The sequence below is a fragment of the Phodopus roborovskii genome, unplaced genomic scaffold (assembly GCF_943737965.1).
Source record: "Phodopus roborovskii unplaced genomic scaffold, PHOROB, whole genome shotgun sequence".
In the NCBI taxonomy this organism is placed as follows: domain Eukaryota; kingdom Metazoa; phylum Chordata; class Mammalia; order Rodentia; family Cricetidae; genus Phodopus; species Phodopus roborovskii.
Genome location: NW_026126460.1, coordinates 7855280 through 7877162, shown reverse-complemented (window position 1 = coordinate 7877162; position 21883 = coordinate 7855280). Strand labels below are relative to the sequence as shown.

General features: G+C 40.3%; 1 protein-coding gene across 24 annotated transcripts in view; it reads right to left on the bottom strand.

Annotated features, from left to right (window-relative positions):
- Positions 1-21497, bottom strand: part of Abi2 (abl interactor 2) — a 65864-nt gene extending 44367 nt beyond the window's left edge. For 10 of the 24 annotated variants that reach the window (XM_051190295.1, XM_051190306.1, XM_051190296.1 and 7 more), the window contains exons 1-2: positions 21222-21496; positions 52-219 (exon numbers count right to left, since the gene is read on the bottom strand). In XM_051190295.1, coding sequence (XP_051046252.1) covers positions 52-219; positions 21222-21338 — 285 coding nt within the window. In that variant the 5' untranslated portion in view covers positions 21339-21496. Of the gene's footprint in view, positions 1-51; positions 220-21221 lie in introns of all 24 variants that reach the window. The other 14 variants (XM_051190298.1, XM_051190299.1, XM_051190315.1 and 11 more) reach the window with 3 other exon arrangements.
- Between the last annotated feature and the right edge of the window lie 386 nt (positions 21498-21883).

Here is a 21883-nt window from a genome sequence, read left to right as displayed (position 1 = left end):
AGGCTTAGTGCTGCTCACAGGCAAACAAACAGAAAAGTAACATGGTCTCACTTGTGAAATATGGTTGATTGAAGATTCCATCCTCCGTAACTGGGATGCCTGGATATCCAGCATCTGTAGGACATTGTTGGCCAAGGTGTTTATCAGATATGCAACACTTGCTAAGGATTGGGTGGTGTAGGCTTTGGTTTCTTCTAGGGCTCGTTGCTTATCTGATGACTAGGGAGGAAAAAACAATGACCATTAATTTAAAGACAACTTAATCATCTGAACCCTTTTGTTACTGAACCTATAGCAACTCGAAAATATTATGAAAACTAAATGATTCAATGAATTCACTAATATTTTCAATTAACTATACATCTTTGTGTAAGTACAAATAAAATACTGAGGCTGTTATTTAAAATCTAAGTTCTGTGACTACTTCGAGCAATGACATCATATACACATCTTCCCAATTTAATTTCTTACATGCACTGATATAAATGTACATATTCTACTTTTCCTGAATTAATTTCATTCTCACTCATAATATGTCTGATCAAAGTATAAATAATGATAAAATGACTGATTATAAAAGTAAATGTTGCTATGGGCAGGATGTGATAGTGTACACCATTAATCCCAGCACGTGGTAGGCAGAAGCAGGTGGCTCTCTGAATTCAAGGCCAGCCTGATCTACAGCGCTGTTCTATTACAGTCAGGGATACATAGAAAAACCTCATCCAGTAGCTGATGGAAACAGAAGCAGATACCCACAGCTAAACACTGAGATGAACTGGAATCCAGATGTAGAGAGGGAAGACAAGACCAGGCTATAGAAACCCACAGACAGCTGACCTGAACAAGGAGGATCTAATGGGCCCCCAGACTAATAGCTGGGAAACCAGCATTGGACTGACTCAGACCCCCCTGAACATGGGTCTCAGTTAAAAGGCCTGGGCAGTCTAAGGGACCTCTGACAGTGGAACCAGGATGTATCTCTGGTGCACAAAAGGACTTTGGGAGCACATTCCCCATGGAGGGATACTCCCTTAACCTAGAAGCAGGAGGGAGGGCCACCTCAATATATCTGTCACTCATTAACAACTGCCTTTAAACCTATCTTCCACTTGTGTTGATAACATCCCTATTCTCTCATCCTGGATACTTCCCACCTCTCTGCATAACCACCTACGCACTTGCCAGATCTTCCACTCTAACTGGGTTTTTCTTTGGGGGCATGCTGGCCACATCCTACCCTAACATCTCTTACTAATATTTCTGTACTAATTTCCAAGACAGTACATAAAGTCTTAAACACAGTTCAAAAGTTTCATCTTCCCAAACCAGTTGAAGCCTCCATATCTTTCTGTTACTCACTTAAATATAAACAGACTCCTCTATTTACTATTTACAGCATCCCCTAATAAGATGTACAAGTTACTTCTCATTAACCTTACTGAGTCTTTACTTACAGAAAAATCAGTTTTATGGTCCTGAAAATACAAATCATAGTTTCCTATCTTTGTCTTCCAATTCAGCAGTAGTTTTTGCCAACATTTTATGCTCTGCCTGGATTTCAAGAAAAACTTCCCTGACTAACACTTACCAACCTTCACAGCAATTTACGACAGGCTTACATAACACAGCAATATATGCATGTTTCACTGCCCAAACTCACATATCCCGTAACAATAAGCCTCTGACACCTTTGCCTATTACATGTGAATCACCATTAGTTCTTTTCTATTACTTTTCCCCCGTTTTGTGATTGTTGCTGTTTGGAGTGATGGGGATCAAACAGGCATGCTAAGCATGTACTGGACTGCTGCGCTCACCCCAGGCCTCACCCAGTATCTCTTTAATGGGTAATGTACAAGTTCATTTTTCTACCATTCTAATGGTTCAATTACATCCTTTTCATCAGAATGTATAAAGTATTACATTCTTTAGACATTTTTATCACCACAGAATGGTAATAAGATAGAATTAGGCTTTCTCCCCTAGAAAATGACAGCCACAAGAATGAAGCGTTTAACCCAGCCTTCTAATATTTGTCCTTCTCACAAGGCAGCCTCCTTTCACAGTCATAAAGAGAGTTAAACCCTAAGAAAGGGGAACTGGGCACTGGCTGGATGTTCACTGATCCTAGCAGCTAAACAGACACCAGCTGCCTGCTCAGCCCAGCAGGAACTCTCATGCCCTATTTCCATCACCTAATGAGGGGGAAAGAAAGACAGAAAACTGGATCTGCAGAAGCTGACACCATCTAAATGACTTCCTGTACACCCAATAAGGGAGACAATTAAATTTGTGTCTCAATCTGATGTGATACTAGAGTGATAGAAAATACAAACAGGAACCCTGTCAACCCTCTGAAGACATTCAACTGCAGTATTATTAATACTTGTTTCTTGCTGTTATTTACCTCATTGTTTTACTTCTGCTAAACAGGACCACAGATTTAGTAGAAAAAAATGGGATGTGGATGACTCAGGAGGTATAGGAAAATAGTATTTAAAAAGCAAGAATAGGAATACTCAAAAGTGTAGCACAATTTCTAGTTGGTATTAATAATAAAAACCCAGACACAAATATTGAGGTTAAAGATGAAGATCAGAGAAGAAAAGCAGTCAGCCACCAGAAAGTTCTCACCTCTACCAATGCTCAGACTCAAGGGGTAATCACTGAACCTGAGACTGCTCCTCCCACTCCTCCCACTCCTGTCTCCTCCTGCCTTATACTCCTCTCTAGTGCTGGGATTAAAGGGGTAGGATCCAAAGTGCTAGAATCACCTTTGGGTGAGCTATTTCTCTTTTAGTCTGGATCAATTTCATGTAGCTCAGGGTGGCCTTAAACACAGACGCGTCTGCATCTGCCTCTGTTTCCCAAGTGCTGGGATTAAAGGTGTGTGTCACCACCGCCTGGCCTCTGTAACCGAGGCTAGCTATGTACTCTGATCTTTGTAGCATGAATAATAAAAGACTCAGAGTCTAATATTGGGGTCCAAGTTTCAAGCTGAAGATCAGAGAAGCAAAGTAGCCAAGCCAGTAGATCTTACCTCTACCTGGCTGAAATGGCAATCCTGTCTCCACAAACCCTCAGAGGCAAAAGCTCTCAGTTCCTGACTTCTCTGGCCTTATATTCCTTTCTCTGCCCAGCCATATCACTCCTGTCTCTGCCTCCCTAGTGCTGGGATGAAAGAAAGGCATGTGATCCCAGGTGCTGAGATCACCTTTGTGTGAGTTATTTGTTTTAGGATGGATCAAGTTTGTGGAATCACTGTGGCCTTGAACTCACAGAGATCTGTCTACCTCTTAATCCTGAGTCCTGGGATTAAAGATATGTGCCACCACAGCTCAGCTTCTATCACTAGCTGGTATGGCTGCTGGAATTAAAGATGTGTATCACCACTGCATGACCTCTATAGCTTGTGTCTTGATTTGTTTTCTGTATCCTCAGGCAAGCTTTATTTATCATAAGCAAAATATCACATTTCTCTATGACCTAACATATAAAAGCTTGAAGATCAGAGTACAAAATATTACCACACCAATGGAAATTCTTCTCTGAACACAGTGTTCCTTAAGACCTCAGACATTTGGACAAGATGGCTCAGCAGCTAAAGACACTTGCCACCAAGCCTAATCACCTGAGTCCCAGGAAACCTGACATGTTTACCCTTGGCAAGGTTACAGAAAACTCCAAGGATGCAGCTTTCATGAGTCATCATCCAAACAGGAGTGTAGTTTTAGCTAAAGAAACTACCTTGGAGCCATCTCTGTTTCTCTAAGTGACCCCTCATTCATATTCATCACATCATAAATAAATAAATAAGTAATGGCTCAGTACTCAAGGACACTTGGTGATCTTGGCAGAGAAGTCAACTTTGGTTCCCCACTCACACTGAGCAGCTCACAGTGCCTATAATTCCACCTCCAGAGGATCCAAGGTCCTCTTCTGGCCTCCACATATGCATACACACACTCACACACAAATAATTCAGTAGAGTAGCAGGATACAAAGTTAACTCATAATAGCCTTCTTACACACAAATGGCAGACTAAGAAAGAAATCAGAGAAACAATACCTTTCACAGTAGATATGATGGCTATTCTTGGTTGTCAACTTTACATCTGGAATGAACTATAATCCAGAAATGGAGGGCATACCCTTGAAAAATTTTTTGCTTGGGTGAATCTACTCTGGTATGGACCTTTGAGGTAGAATGCACACACCTTTAATCTGGACCTTGAGTCTGGAAGACACACTTTTAATCTGGGCTACACCTTCTGCTGGGAAGTCTATATAAGGACATGAAAGGAAGTTTTTGCTCTTTGCCTGCTTACTCTCTTCCTCCTAGCAAGTCCATTCTTTCACTGACATTAGAGCCTACTTCTTCAAATTCCAACATCTACTGACCAGCTGAGACATCTAGCCTCATCGATTGACAACTACTGGATTCTTGAACTTTCCAGTCATAGCCCACCACTGTTGGATTAGTTGGACCACAGGCTGTTAAGTGAGGTGGGTGTGTGTGTTTGTGTGTAGATATTCATTCTGTAAGTTCTGCTACTCTAGAAACCCTGTATATATGTATATAAAGAGATTCAATCTGTTAAGTACTATTACTCTAGAAAACACTGTATGTATGTATATACATGTGTGTATTTACGTATTATGTATGTATATAAAGAGATTCATTCTGCAAGTTCTGCTACTCTAGAGAATCCTGACTACAAAAGCCTTTTAAAAAATATCTCAAAAAAAAATTTAGAATAACTAACAAAGCAAACAAAAGACTTGTATAATGAAAAAATTTAAAGACATTTAAAGAAGAAGCCACCAGAAGATATAAAGATGCTCCATGCTTATGGTTGATAGAGTTAATACTGTGAAAAAGGCCATCGTACCAAAAGCAATCTACAGATTCAATGCAATCTGCACCAAACGTCCAACACAATTCTTCAACAACGTCTAAAAAAAAAAAAAAAAAAAAAAACCTTAAAGTTCATATGGAAGCAAAAAACCCAGGATAACTAAAAACTTAACAATAAAAGAGCTACTGATCACCATTACAGATTTTAAGTTACACTACAAGGCTACAGTAATAAAAATAGAATGGTATTGCCATGAAAACAAGACATTACTCAACTGAACAGAACTGAATAGCTGAACATAAGACTACATACCTACTCTTCACCTGATTTTTGTTTTGTTTTGTTTTGTTTTGTTTACAAAGAGAACATACACACTGGAGAAGAGACAACATCATCAAACAGTGCTGACCAAACTGGACAGTTGCATGTGTAAGAATTAAAATAAATTCATATCTATCACCCTGTACAAAATTCAATCCAAATGGATTAAGGACCTTAACATAAGACCTGATACCCAATCCCTGATAGAAATTAAAGAACGCACTCAAACTCCTGGCACAGAAAAAACTTTCTGAACAAGACCTCTGTAGCACAAGCATTAAAATCAACAATACATAGACACTAATAAAATTGAAAAGTTTTTGTATAGCAAAAGACACCATCATTCAAGAGATGTCCCACGGAATGGGGAAAAACTCTTTGCCAATTATACATCTGAAAAGGGGTTAGTAACTAGAACAGTAGTTCTCAACCTGTAAATTGTGATCCCTTTGGGGGTTGAATGACTCTTTCACAGGAGTCACCTAAGACCAAAGGGAAAAAGAATTTATATTACAATTCATAACAATAACAAATTATAGTTATGAAGTAGCAATGAAAATAATTTTATGGTTGGAATCACAACAACATGAAGAACTATATTAAAGGGTCACAGCATTAGGAAGGTTGAGAACCACTGATCTAGAATATACAAAGAACTCAAAAACCTAATCAATAAAACAAATAAGCCAATTCAAAAACAGGATATAGAACTAATCAAAGTTCTCAAAATGACTGAGAAACAGTTTTTAAATGTTCAACATCCTTAGCCCATCAGAAAAATGCAAATAAAACAACTTTGTGATTTTATTTTACCTTAATCAGAATGGACATTTACACAATGGATTATTATGTAAGAAATACGTTAAGAAATTGAAATTCACAGGTAAGTGGATGGAACTAGAAATAATCATACCCAATGAGGTAACCCAGAACCAGAAAGACAAGCACTGCATACTGTCTATTACATGTGGATACTAGGGTTTAGGCTTTGATACATATTCTTCACTGAGAATATCCTGAAGCTAGGTAGCTAATAAAAGACCAGGGTGGAAGATGAGAGCTCCCAGGGAAGGAAAAATAGAGTATAATATCATAAAGAGATAAAGGGAAAGTTAAAACTGGAGGATTGAATGGGGTAGGAGCTAAGAAGGCAAGGTAGATAACAGAATATGGGAGAGGATAATTAACACTAAATAACACTAAAAAACCTTTTTATATTTTTTAATTTGTGTGTGTGTGTGTGTGTGTACGCGCGCACATATATTTGTTGTTGCTGTTTTGATTTGTTTGGGGCTTTTTGTTTTGTTTTTTTGAGGCAGGGTTTCTCTGTATAGCTCTGGTTGTCCTGTAACTTACTTTGTAGACTAGGCTGGCCTCAAACTCACAGAGATTTCCCCTGCCTCTGCCTCAGGAATGCTGGGATTACAGGCTGTGCCACCATTGCCTGGCCCTGAAGGCTTTTTTTAAAAGCTACACCAAAGCCTATTAGTCTAGAATCTTCCATATATTTTACATACACACACACACACACACACACACACACACACACACACAGACGCACGCACGCACGCACACACACACACACAGACGCACGCACACACACGCACACGCACGCATGCATGCACACACACACGCACTGTTTAAGTATATCATATAATGGGGTGAAAATACCCTAATTAGATATCATAAGCTACCAAATAAAACTCTCCACTACTAGGAATGGGTTTTAAGTTGTTTTTCATTGTTGTTGTTGTTGTTATCCTTTTTTTTTTTAACTTGCCAATCCAAGTTCCCTCTCCCTCCCTCCCTCTTATCCTCTCTCCCCCCCTCACATGCACCCTGACCACCCTCCCCTCCCACCTCCCAATTCTACAGGTAGGGCAATGCCATCCAGGTGGGGTCATGTAAATCTGTCAAGTTATTTTAAGTAGGGACTAGGACTTCTCTCCTGTCTCTAGGTTAAGGGAGTATCCCTCCATGGGGGAATGTGTCCACAAGGTCCTTTTGTGCACCAGGAATACATCCTGGTTCCACTGTCTGAGGTCCCTTAGACTGCTCAGGCCTTCTAGCTGAGACCCATGTTCAGGGGGTCTGAGTCAGTCCCATGCTGGATTTCCAGCTATCAGTCCGGGGGGCCCATTAGCTCCTCCTTGTTCAGGTCAGCTGTCTTTCTGTGTTTCTGCAACCTGGTCTTGTCCTCTCCCTCTGCATCTGGATTCTAGTTTGACTCAGTGTTTAGTTATGGGTGTTTGCTTCTGTTTCCAACAGGTACTAGATGAGGGCTCCATGATAGTGGATAAGTTAGTTGTTAATCTCACTATCCGCGAAGGGCATTTACAGTAGCCTTTCCATGGTTTCTCAAATTGTTAGTTGGAGTCAGTCTTGTAGGCAATAATGGCTCCCTCTTTTGTTTGTTTTCCTCTCTTTCTTTCTCTCTCTCTCTCTCTCTCTCTCTCTCTCTCTCTCTCTCTCTCCTATTCCTATCCTGACTGAATCTTCCTAGTTGCACGTGCTTTCCTCTCCTCCCCTTCTCTTTCTCCTACTTCTCTCTCCACTCACTGCCCCCCCCACTTCCCCTGTGATCTGGGGGACTTGTCCCTTCCCCCTTCTGTGAGGGAACCTATATGAATCTCTTAGAATCCACCTTGTATCCTAGTTCCTCTGGTGGTGTCAATTATAGGCTGGTGATCCTTTGATCTAAGTCTAAAATACATATATGAGTGAGTACATACTGTGTTCCTCTTTTTGTGACTGGGTTACCTCATTCAGGATGGTTTCTTCTAGTGCCATAGTCTCTTTTAAGCTGGACTTAAGGTCCAATAAGGCCAAGAGACTAAGACTAAATAGTCATGGGCCCTACAAAAAAGCCTACTACACAACTATTCAGCACAGCAATAAAACAACTCCTAATAATATGTTGCTATACCCACAGATCAGCGCATCACTAAAACCTCATAGAAGAAGCTCCATCTTGCAGTAAATGGTAATTATCAGAGACCCAACACCTCATCACAAGTGGACAACATGCAGACATCAATAGGCTTTGAAACACTCAGCCCTAAATGGGATGTTTTTATCACATCCCTCTCCTCAGGGCTCAATGGAGAAGAGGAGGCAGAAAGACTGTAAGAGCTAGAAGTGGTGGGCAAAAGACTGTGACAACATACACAAGACCTGAACAAAACCCCAATATAAAGAAGGGGAAGTAGGCACAAATTCCCACCCCTGGCTACGAAGATATTTAATGGATAGCTGCTGAAGAGAAAGAGAAAAGCAAGTTTTCTTTAACAGAGTGACACTGGATCTATCAACTATACTAGAGGGCCATCACCATGCTCAGAAATTGTTGGCTAACACTAATCAGTCTCCATGTTATTACTGGGATTTGGTTTTGGTTTTTTCTTTTTGTGATTTTTTTCTTTTTTTATCAGAAAGAATGTGATGTTTTGTGGGTAGGGAGGTGAAGGAGCACCTGGGAGGGGTTGGGGGAAGGAAAAGAAAATAATTAAAATGCATGAAATTTTCAAAAAATAAAAATTTTTAAAAAAGAGGAATGTAAACAATGATTTTTTTCTTCACAGATTATAGTACTTGCAATAGCAAATGTAATAAAATGAGTTATGCAGGCATATAAATTAATCTTTCCTCCAACCTATGCTTTGTTAGGGTTCTTCTTCTGCTTCTAGGTTATACTAAGAGATAGGAAGGGCACTGCTCTATTAATTTCTAAATGTTAATTTAGTTTATTCTCAAATATTCAAAAGAATCTCTTTTGTTTGGGGAAACAAAGGCAGAAGGATATCAAGTTTGAGGCCAGCCTGAAATATAAAGAGGTAGGGTATGTGGGTGTGGGGTGTGTGTGTGTGTGTGTGTGTGTGTGTGTGTGTGTGTGTGTGTGTGTGTGTAGATGAGAGAGAGAGAGAGAGAGAGATATCCTGACTGGAAAAGAAATCAGTTCAACTTAACATCATAACTTCAATCATTCTAAATCTCTACTTCTGACCTAAATAGGAAATTCTATAAAATTGCCTTTATTATTATTCTAACCTTTCACTCCTCCCCACAGTCTCCCTACCAATTTCATTTTGCTGCTTCTAGTTTATTCTTCTCTTCCAGGATGAGAAGATCATGACAAAGAAAAACAAGAAGAGTAATGACAGGGAAAGTCTTTTTGTAGTGTAGCTATGTTCTGGAAAGCTAGTGTCAATACTCCATAATGCTGACACTTGACCTTCTCTTCTGGAATGCACTTTTCATAGGCACCTCAGAGACCATTCTTAACTAAGTAGTACTCTGACTGCTCTGGCTGACATGCCATACTTTCGATCCCAGTTACAATGCAATTACAATACATAATAATTGGAGTTAAAGCCTTTCTTTTTATTTAGACAAGGGGGATGCTGTGGCATATTTGTACACTGAGTGAAGATATACTGCTGTGGTTTAGTTGAGTAAAGAGCTGAACAGCCAATAGCTAGGTAGAGGTATAGGCAAGACTTCTGGGCAGACAGAGGAAGTAGGAAACGGAATCTAGGTGCAACAGAGAGACACCAACAAGACAAGGGAGTAGGACATACAGAATGAAAGAATGACAAAAAGTCACATGGAAAAACATAGATGAAGAGAAACAGGCTAAATTATATGAGCTACTTGGAACAAGCCTAAGCTATAGATCAAGCTTTCATACTTAAGAAGTCTTTGAGTCATTATTTGGGAACTAGATGGCAAAACAGAAAAAGACTCATTACACACATATACCCACATAATCATGTGCCCTCTCCACACACACATACAGGGAACAACCCATTTCTACTCCCAATTACTTCCTAATCCTAAAGATTCTCTTCTCTCTTCTAATTTTCTTTAACCTTCAGACTTTTCTCAGGGGAAAAAAAAAAATCAGAAAATAGTTTTCTTGGCCCATTTTACATTATCCCCAGTTCAGACAAGGGTCAAGTTATATCAAGAATCTCTCAAAAACTTACAGTATAATATTCCCTTCGATTAGGAAGGCGCAAAATGAGTGACGTTTCAATGTTCTATTGACAGTCTGTATCAATTCCTAGGACTGATTTCCTTAGGTCTGTCTGTCTGATTTTTTTTTTTTTTTTTTTTCAGGCACGGTCCTCTGTAGCCCCAAATAGCCAAGACTGACTGTCTAGACCAGGCTGGCCTTGAACTCTTTGAGATCTGCCTGCTGTGCCTAATGCTGGGAACAAAGGCATTCACCGCCATACAGAACCCATGACTGAGTCTGATTTTTGCCTTCACTGATTTTTTTGACTGAAGGAGAGGACTTCCAGAATAATAGCGTAACAGGGTGACTGAGGTGTGTCAGAATAATTTGATCAACAAACGATAAATGACTATCACAAGCTAACTCACACATCCATCATGTCACACAGCTACCTCTGGAGGAGGTACTGAAGATCTAGTCTTAATCACTTTCAAATATACACTATACATCATTAACTACAGTCCTTTTACTATTAACATGATGCAATACAACAGGTCTCCCAGATTCACTTGATAAATTTATATGCTCTAATCCCCAACACCACTAACAGCAACTACTCTTCTCTGCCTCTGAATTTGGCTTCTTTAGATTATACAATGATAGCAATTGTCATTTTACTTCATATGAGGTTCATCATATTACCTCACATAGCATGTTTGTCTTTTTTACTGAATAGCATTCCTTTGTATATATGAATTTATATCACTTTTTTATCCACACTTGCTTCCACATCTAGGCCGCTGAAAATATGCTCAAATGAACATGTGAATGCAGATACCTCTTTGAAATATTGTTTCGTTCATCAGAGGAAGGCGGGACTGCTAGATCACGATGCTGTCCTAGCTTTCATTTTCTGAAAAACTTCCATGTCACCTTAACAACTCACATTCCCACCACATCTTGCTCAGATGTGAAGTCTCATTGTACTTCTGGTTTACACTTTAGCCCTAACAACAATCTGTGAGGGAAACCTTCCATCTACCTGTTGCTCATTTGTCTTCCTTAGTGACTGTCTATTCAAGTCTGTAACAGTTAAAACAGTAACTGTGACCTTGATAGAATCACTCAGTAATCAGCTTTCTGGGGAATTCTGTGAGGGATGATTACATTAATTATGTGAGAATATGCACCTTAACTGTGGGAACACTGCTCCCCGGGCAGGGAACCCTGGCCAGTATAAAATAGAGAAAATAACCAGGACAGTACAATGCAAGCATTAATCACTGTCCACTGCCTAAGTGGAGAGGCAGCACGACCTGCTGCTTCCGACTCCTGCTGCTTGGATTCCCCCACTATCACAGACCCTTAACTGTGAACCAGAATGACCCTTTTCTCTGTTAAGTTGCTTTTGTCACTCAGGGTATTATTTTTATCATAGCAACAGAAAAAGAAACTAAGATGCCCAATGCCCAGTTTTGGTCTTTGTTTTGAAACAGGGTTTCTCTATAACACCCATGAACTCAAACAGATTCACCTGCCTCTGCCTCCTGAGTGCTAGAATGAAAGGCATGTGCCAGCATGCCTTGTTCCATGCCCATTTTTAAAATGTGGTTTAAGGCTTATGCTGTTGTGTTATAGAGTTATCTTATTTTTTAGTTTGATACATTGTTCCTATTTATAAGAACAGGCTTCTGTTGCCTGTAATTTGGTGCTCTGTCCAAACAAAATTATTGCCAATACCAACATGGAAGAATTATAAACTAGTAAGTTTATATACCATGAATTCTAATTGGTATTAATAAAAACCCAGAGACAGATGTTGGAGTTAAAGCTGAAGATCAGAGAAGCAAAGCAGCTAGCCACTGAAGAGTTCTCACCTCTACCAATGCTCAGACTAAAAGGGTGATCCTGTCTTCAGATTGCATCTCCAGACTGCATCTGCTTCCACCAAACCTCAAACTGCACTGAGTCCTGTCTCCTTCCACCTTAAAGGCATGAGATTCCAAGTTCTGACATCACCTTTGTGTGAACTGTTTCTCTCTTAGACTGATCCACTCCTGTGTAGTCCAGGGTGGCTTTGAATTAACAGATCTGTCTGCCTGTCTCGTGAGGGTGGGAATTAAAGTTGTGTACCACACTGCCTGGCCTCTATGGCTAACTAGCGTGGCTGCTGGAATTAATGGTGTGTGCTACCATGCCTGGACTCTATGGCTAACTAGTGTGGCAGCTTTGCACTCTGATCTTCAGGCAAGCTTTATTGTTAGATCATAAAATATCACCAAGAAGTTTATAATTCAGTTCTTACATTTGATTAAGTCTTTAATCCACTTCAGGCTAATTTTTTCAATTTAGTGTATGTGTGTGTGCCTATGTGTGTATGTGTGAGAGAGAGAGACAGACATACATGTGGGCATGCATGCCACAGTACATGTATAGAAGTCAGAGGATAACACTGGGGAATAAGCTCTCTCCTATTACTTTTATGTGGGTTCTGGGAATCAAACACAGATTACCAGGCTTGTGTAGCAAAGACCTTATGCACTGAGCATCTCACTGTGCCCTCAAACTAATTTTTGTGTTTAGAATGCAGAGTCCAATCTCATAAATTCACTTGTGGACAGTTTTCCCAATAAACTGATGAGACTATCTTTTCGCTATTGTAGTATAGTCTTCATTCTTTATCAAAGAGTAGTCAACTACATATTTCTGAGCTCTCTATTCTGTTCTATTGTCCTAGGACTGTTTTATGCTGTTACCATGTAATTTTGGCTACAATAGCTTTGTAATATAGTTTGAGATAATAAAGTATGAGGCCTCCAATTTTGTTGATCTCAAGATGGTGATGAGTATCCAGTCTTTTAAGTTCCATATAAATTGGGATTTTCTGAAAAATTATATTGAAATTTTTAATGACAATGATTATACTGCATTTACAAACAGCTTTGGGTAGTATGAATCTTATTCATTCTTATAATCCATGATCACAAATTCTTCCACTTATTGTATCTTACTTTCATAAATGCCTATAGTTTTTAGTGTACAGATCTTTCATGTCCTTGGTTATTCTGAATTTATTACTAAGTATTTTTGATGGTCTTATAAAGGATTATATCATTAATTTTTTTCATATAGTCTGCTGTTAATATATAGAAATATTATGACCTCTGTGTTGTACTTTATACTTCAATTTTACTGAACTTGTAATTTTAAATTTTTTGAAGTTATTTTTTAAACTTTATGCTTTTCTATTATATGATCATACTTGTCTGTCACACTGACACAAAAAAAAAAAAAAAAAGGAGTTAATCTATAAACAAAAACAACTACTTTTACTTTTCCAGTGTGGATGTTTCTTATTTCTTTTCTTTTCTATGTGGCCTGACTATGACTTCTAGAAGTTTTCATAAATGGTATTATGTTTAATAAAATATGGGGGGGCTATAGAGATGGCTCAGTGTAGAGATGATAGATACTGAGTACAGAGATCTCTGTATAGAGATGGTTGTTCTTGCAGAGGAACAGAGTTCAATTCCCAGCACTGGCTCATAACCATCTCTAACTCCAGCCCCAGGGGATCTGATGCCCTTTTCTGGCTTCCATTAAGTACCAGCATACATGTGCTGCACAGACATGCACACAGGCAAAACTCCCATAAAAATAAATTAAGCAAAATAAAATTTAAAACTATAACAGGGAACTCCTAATTCAATAAATAAAGCAACTTTCAGCTTTTCATGGTTGAGTATGAATTACCTTGGGGTGGACATAAATGTCTACAGCAGCTGTACAAATCAAGACACATGATAAATGATGACAAAGATATAGAATAACAGAACTTTGCTGGTAGGGATACAAAATGACACCACAGAAAAGAGTTATCATTTCTGTAAAGTTAAACAGTTTTACCACAGGGTTAATAAGCCCACTTTTTTTTTTTTTTTTTTTAAGCAAAGAGAAAGTATGACCTCACCTAAGCCCCTGTTGGAATCAGACGGTTCACTATTTGTAGAGAAGAAGCAAAAGGTTTAGGTCTTGTACAATGCCAAGGAAAAAAAGTGCCACAGATCTACACCATGAATGATAAGACACTTGTGAGCCATCCTGCAGCTGAAGTTTTACAGCCACAGTTGCACCCAAAAGGAGTGCAAGCAGAAAGCACTGTTCCATCACGAGCAAGAGGGACAGAAAACAGACAGCCTTCTTGTTAGTCTAGAAAATAAATGAGAAAAGGCTTTGTGGCAGCTTCCCACAAACCTTTCATCTCACAGTACAAAGGGAACACAAGTCCTCGGCCAAGACTCAGTTCTGCTGTAGTCACTGAGTCCCAAACTTCACCAAGATAGAAAGACAAAAGGAGCCATTCTCCTGAGTTTACTCAAGAGGCACCTGTAGGCAAATGATTATAGCTGCATTGATCGTTGGCTAAAGCTGGAAACAATCCAGAAATACAATAACAATAAACTCAATAAACTCTAATTTTTCCATATACTTCAATACCACCTGCCAATAAAACAGAATGAAACGATACAGTGCTGATATCCAAATGCAGTATGTCAAGTGTAGGAAGTCAAACGTAAACAACTATATAATCAATAGATTTAGAAGGCACTGTGGGAAAGGCAAAAATTAGAGGGAGAGAAAACATTATGTTTGTCAAAGGTTGGGAATAAAGGGAAGGACTGAATACAAAAGGTATAAAGAAAAGCTTGTGAAAGCTTGTGCAGGGCAGTGGCGGTGCACACTGTTGATCCCAGCACTCAGGAGACGGCAGAGGAGGCAAAATCTCTGAGTTTGAGGCCAACCTGGTCTACAGAGTGAGTTCCAGGACAGAAGGGCTACACAGAGATTCCCTGTCTTGGAAAAACAAAGTCAAAACACAAAAACAGAACAAACAAAACAAAATTAAAAGAAAGCTTGTGTGTTATGGAGGTAATATGAATGTGAAACATTTTTCTTTGGTTGGGTTTTTTTTTTTTGTTTGTTTGTTTGTTTTTGTTTTTCCATACTAGGACTTGAATGCTCATTTCCTCTGAGCTATATCCCCAACTTATCAAACTACATTTTTTTTTAAGATTTATTCTATGCAGAATATTTTGTCCACATGCGTGTCTGTGTGCCACATGCATTCCTGGTGGCTGCAGAGCCCAGAAGAGGGCATTAGATCTCCTAGAACAGGAGTTGGCACAGTTGTGAGATGAGAAAGAATCCTGTGGCCTCTCTGCAAGAGCAGCAACCACTGCACCATCACTCCAGCCCCAAAATTCATTATATTTATACCCCAGAAGGGTGATTTGTACTATATACGTATAACCCTCAGTAAACTTGACTAGAGAAATAAAAATTAAAATATCCATGTTGTAAATGATTCAAAACAAAACTGTTTCTTACTATCCTGTATGTCTGTATCAATGCATATTTCCTTCTAAAAGTAAATAAAAAACTAAAACTTTTCCCTTGCAAAATGATCACATCCTAAATAATATACATAGAACATTACACTAAAGGACCAGCAAGATAGCTCAGTAAATGGGTAAAGGAGATATAAAAAACACTTAATATGATTCTCTCCTTTAGAAGGTTTATATCTGGAAGGGGGAAAACACAAAATTAAAAAACGTTTTAAAACAGATTGCATAATTTTACATACTATTTCATAAATCCAAAATACAAACCAGTTCCATGAAAATATAATCACAAAGTCTAAGAATAGCCTAATTCTTACCTGTCTATGAAAAAACTACGCTTACACACTCACTACCACAGGATATTATTTCCTCAATTTTAAAAGAAAGGAAAGCCAAAACAGCCTATACTCAAAACTATCTACACTCATATTCCAAGAATAAGTAAAACAGTTTCACTTATAGCTACTTCCTAGGAGATAAAAACACTCTGGATAAAAGAAAACTATCACACATTAATACATTAATCCTATCACAATAAAAAGAGAATGTAAACAGGCTTTTGTTGTTTGGGCAAAGGGACAGTTTTGTAGGTCAATGCTTCAAGATACAGCTGAAAAGCCTGTATCACTATAAATTACAAAGCTACTGAAATTCCTTAGCAAGAAAATACAGAACATACACAAACATTTTTTAAAAGAGCAAGGCACTCAGGGTATAATGTAGTCTATTTTTATAGTCTTGTCAAAGGTATTAATAATGACAGGTTTGTCCAGAGGCAGGTGGATCTCTTTGAGTTCGTGACCAGCCTGGTCACTACAAGAACTAGTTCCAGGACAGCCTCCAAAGCCACAGAGAAACCCTGTCTCGAAAAACCAAAATAATGATGATGACATTTGTCACTGAAAACCCATTCACCAACACATTTCTCCTGGAAATTAGGATAACTTTCTTAGAGGATGAGAAGCTACAGTTCCACCTATTCACTTCATTCCTCTCAGTGGAGGTAAAAGACAAGATTCAAGAAGGATGTAACTACTGGTACTCAAACTTCTACTCTCAATGACTTCCTTCTTCATGCAATTTTAAGTTCTTTTTGTTTTTGGCTTTTGAGACAGCATCTCACTATATAGCCCTGGCTGTTCTGGAACTCACTATATAAACCAAGCTGGCCTTGAACCTGCCCCTGCTCCTGAGTGCTGGAATCAAAGATGTGCACCATAATACACACCCTGCATTTTTAAGTACCTTAAGGTGCTCCATTTGTGAGCACCTTAAAACCACAAACACAAATAAATTCAGTCCTGTAAGTACTGTGACAACCATAAAAGAAAGCCAGTCCTAGCATCATTAAGTGTTGTTGAGTAGCTGGTCACTGTGACCTGTAAACCCAACTCATGGAAGGGTACAGGGAGAAGGACTCAGAATCGAAGGCTAGTCTGGCCACACAGCAAGATTCTGTCTCACCACATGTCTTCTCTATGGTGATATTTTCTTTATGATCTAGTAAATAAAGCTTGCCTGAAGATCAGAGTGCAAAGCTAGCCACATTACTGAGCCACAGAGGACAGGCAGTGGGGGCACACATCTTTAATCCCAGCAGCAACACTAGTTAGCCACAGAGGCCAGGCAGTGTTGGTATACACCTTTAAGGCAGTGTTGGTATACACCTTTAATCCCAAAACTATGAAGAGGCAGACGGATCTCTGTTAGTTCAAGGCCATCCTGGGCTACATAAAACTGATCCAGTCTAAAAGAAAAGCGGAGCTAACGAAAAGTTGATCCCAGTACTTGGAAGTGACAAGCCTTTAATTTCAGCACTAAGGAGGGAGAGACAGGAAGGCATATGGCTGGGTGGAGAGAGGAATATAAGGTGAGAAGAGAAAGAAGCTCATGCCAGTCTGAGACAGCAGTCTGAAGCAGGCAGTCTGAGGAGCAGTGCAGTTTGAGAATAGGACCGCCCCTTTGGACTGAGCATTGGTAGAGATAATAACTCTTGTGGCCGGACACTTCTCTGGTCTTTCAGCTTTCACCCCGATATCATTCTCTGGATTTTTATTATTAATACCAACTAGACTTCATGCTACCTCTTAGAAGAAAATCTTTCTCAAAAGTTTGAAAGGTAATATAAACTATAAATTCACTTCTCTAGAAATATGTAGCATTATTTACCAAAACTATTAGGAATATAAATGCCAGGAATATAAATGTATTAAAGATAACTGGGTAACTTAATTCCTTTAACATCTAGTCACTTTACATTAATTTTTCAAAACTAAGCATGTATTCTAAAAATTTTAATCTTTGCTTGGTATGATAACTCAGGCTTTTAGTCCCAGCACTTGGGAAGCAGAGGCAGGTGGATCTCTAGGAGTTCCAGGACAGCCAGAGCTGTTACACAGAAAAACCCTGTTTTGAAAAACCAAAAGAAAACAAAGGTAAGAAAGAAGGGAGAAAGAAAAGAAAAACAATTTTTCCTGTTTCCTAGAAGCTAACATAACTCACTTCATTAATAACACTTAAAATACCAATTTAACTTCATTATTACTAGAAAGTAACAATTTACGTTTATTTACATTTATCTGTAATCTCCACCACCACCGTATGTGTGTGTGTGTGTGTATGTGTAAATAACTCAGGCACTATCAGATCACTCCTAATGCCCACTGGTATACAGCAAAAATAATACCCTATGAAACATTTTTAAAGACTCCAAGTAATTAAAACAACACAATCATTTCCTTTCCTTTTGCTCAAATCTCACATTAATTTTAAGTTACAACCAATGTATTTTTTGTTTCTGTTTTTTGAGACAGGGTTTTTCTGTGTGTAGCTTTGGCTGTCTCCTTAAACCAGGCTGGCCATGAACTCGGAGAGATCTGCCTGCCTCTGCCTCCCAAGTGCTGGGATTAAAGGCATGCACCACCACCAACCAGCCTAATTAGTGTATTTTTATTTACCTATTTTATTTCCTAGACATAGAACCAAATTCTTAACACTGAAATAACAACAAATATATATGGTCACCGTATTTTTTGTGCCTTAAAAGTTACATTTCAATACAATGAAATGAGTGTTGACTTAGTTAACTGGAGCTAGAAGTTAAGACAAAATGCCATAAAAAAGGTTAATAGACCATCTGCTCAGTGATCCTGCCAATTAACTTTCATGTATCACAGGGTCACAGACTGCATCAGGATCCCTGCCGATCAGTCCTTGAGTCAAATGTGCAGCTGGCTCAGCACAAATCAACTATCACCAGTTCTAGTTATCATGTAAGAAGTGTCACCTGGGAGAGCACAACTACAATGAATCCAGTGAATCCCACAACAGAGGACAACATAAGCAATCAAAGTACAAACTTTACTTCAGGTGGTAAATTGAAAATACAGATGCTTCAAAATCCATTCCGAGGAAATCAGTATTTATGCTTTTAGAACGGGCTCAGAGTATAATTCAGTAGTAGAGTATATTTTTAGCATCCACAAGATCCTGAGTTCAATCCCCAACAAATAATAAGTAAATAACATACCAACTTTGACACTTCTCTTTCAGCTAGAATTATAAAATTTAAGACAAATGCTGATCTTACATTTTTCCTTTTATGTGGCAATTATAATCTAAAATTATAGCAACATTCATCTTTCAAAGAGAGTCAAACCTGTTTATTATTAACTGGCCACAACTACAATCACTTTTCCATCCCCCAGTTTCTCTTCTGACCAACAACACTTTCCAGTAACATGATACACAAGGCAACAGAATTAGCACTTTTAGTCTTTTAGGTTTACCTCTCCTAGCAGCTGTGAATCCTTGATAATAAGCAAAACCTCCCTACTCACATCCACTACAAAGTAGAAATTAACTATGCTTGGCTTATCCCTTGGTATCCAATAGGGATTAGTTCTAGGACACCCTCCACACCACACTACAGCCCCCATGCCAACATCTTTGGATACTCAAGTCCTTTACATAAAACTGCATATTTACATGTTATCTATCACACATCCTCCTCTATACTTTAAATCTACAGATTACTTACAATACCTAATAATGTGTAAATGCCCTGCAAGTGTTACACTGTATCACTTAGGGAAAGACAAGAAACAGGTCTGTTCGAATTCATACAGAGTGAATATTTTAATTGCCAGTTGATTGAATCACAAATGTACGACCCTCCAACAAGGAGGACTGATGGTGTACAGTATAAATATGGAATTAATTCAATCACAGATCAACCCTCAAGACTTTAGGAATGTACCATCAACAGTTTTGGGCCAAAGAAGCCTGGTGAAGTTAAGCAATGAAATCATTTGAAAATTCCTACACAGCAAGCATCTTAGGATTTTGTTTTGTTTTTAAATCAATCTGTAACCAAAGTCACACTTTCTTCCTACTGAATATACACTTTCAACCACTTATTTGAAGGGAAAAGGATTCCATTATGTCAGATTCATTCCCCAATACAAATGTTTGCAACATGGTAATAAAGTTCAGTACATGTGTGATCAATGCAAAACCTAATGACATTATCTCTAATTATGTAGTCCTCAGAAAACTTATGAACCTATAAACTACAGAATTTTTAAAATATAATTCATACTAACAACTGAGAATGCTTCCCAATATAACTGATGATAGATATATGCAGAGATGGGTGTAGAGACAAGAACGTTTAAAAAACGGGTTAACAGTTTAAAACTCTTCCATTTCCACTTTATCCAGAGAATATAACCGAGAGTGTGAAAAATGGAGGCACAACCCACAATTCAGTATATGCCCTAAGGAAAATAGGAGATACTGGATTTGTAAATCATGAGTTAATTTTTAAAGCGTTGTTTTAACCCATAAGATTTTTAACATTTCTCCATGACCAGCTGGTTCTCATCTCGCCAAAGTCTTTCCCTCACCTTCTCACCTTCCTACACACACACACCCACTATGAGTCCCGGTGCCAAACCAATCATCATGGGGGAATAAAACTAACCATGTGGTTCATTTTCGTAATTCTTTGTGAAAAATAGTCATAGTTCTTTTTCCCATAGGAAATCGACATATTCTAACGGGGATTGGGAAGGAAAAGCAGCTCATTATGAGGCAGTTTCCCATTCTCCACAGGGGAAAAAATGGCATTAACTTGTAATAAGAGACAGCCATTCCACCGTGTCCCCTTTACAACCTTAAAAGAAAAAAAAAATTAAACTTAAGGGTTAAGAATTTTTGTTTTGTCTTCAGGGGACATTCACAGGAAGGGAAAGCCGAAGCAATTCACTTTGCAGGAACAGAACCCTTTTTATAAAAATGCCTGAGGAGCGGGCAGGAGGTAACCTATGCCTCTATCACACACAACCCTGCCGCCCGCGCCACATTCCGTTATATACAAAATGCCACTCTCCACCTCCTCCGCCACCAGGAACACTGACAGGCGAGGAGTGCGGGGGCGAAGCGGCAGAGACGAGGAGGCGGGCCGCCACACGCACCGCACCGCACCGCACCGCGGACCCGCACGGGGCTTCTGGGGCGTTCCGCCGAGCCCGCTTCCTCCCGCCGCCGCCCTCGCCCCGTCCCCACCCCGGCGCGGCTCCCCGGGCCGAGCACCGCGCGGCCTCCTCAGCCGGGGCGTCCCGCGCCCCGCGCACCCCCGCGACCTGACGCGCTCAGCCGGGGGACGCGACGCACCTGGATGTAGTTGTTCTCGCAGTAGTCGGCCACCCGCTCCAGATTCGTGTAGCTGTCGAAGAGGGCCCGGCGGCCCCCCGGGATTTCCTCTTCCAGCAGCATCTGCAGCTCCGCCATCTTCACATCCTCCTCCTCCTCCTCCTCATACAGTCCGCAGAGGCAGCGGCCGCGACGCCCGAGAGAGGAGGAGCAGCGGCGACCGCGGCGGGAACCGGGAGGAGCGAGCGGCACCCCCAGCGCGCGGCGGGGGAGGGAGGGAAGGAGGGGGCGGCGGGGACTGAGGCGGGGCGCGAGCCGGCGGGCCGCGAGGACGGTCACCGCGGCGACGGGCGGGCGCGGGCGCGCGCGCGCGCGCTCCCCTCCCTCCGCCCCCGGGCGCCCGAAAAAGATTCCCACCCGCGCCGCCCCTCCCCCACTTCCGGCGTCTCCTAGCGACGGCGGGCGGGGGCCGGGATGCGCGCGGGAGCCGGGCTCCGGGTTAACCCTTCGGCCCCGCGCGGGTTTCCCGGCTCTGGGAGTCCCTCAGCTGCCTTTGTTAGCCGGGCGGGAATGCGCCGCCGCCCCCATCCTTCACCTCCGCGCTACACCCGAGGCCAGAGCCCTGGGAGGTCATCTGCCCGGGAAGCTCTCCAGGCCCCTCTGGAGGCCCAGGGAGGGCAGTC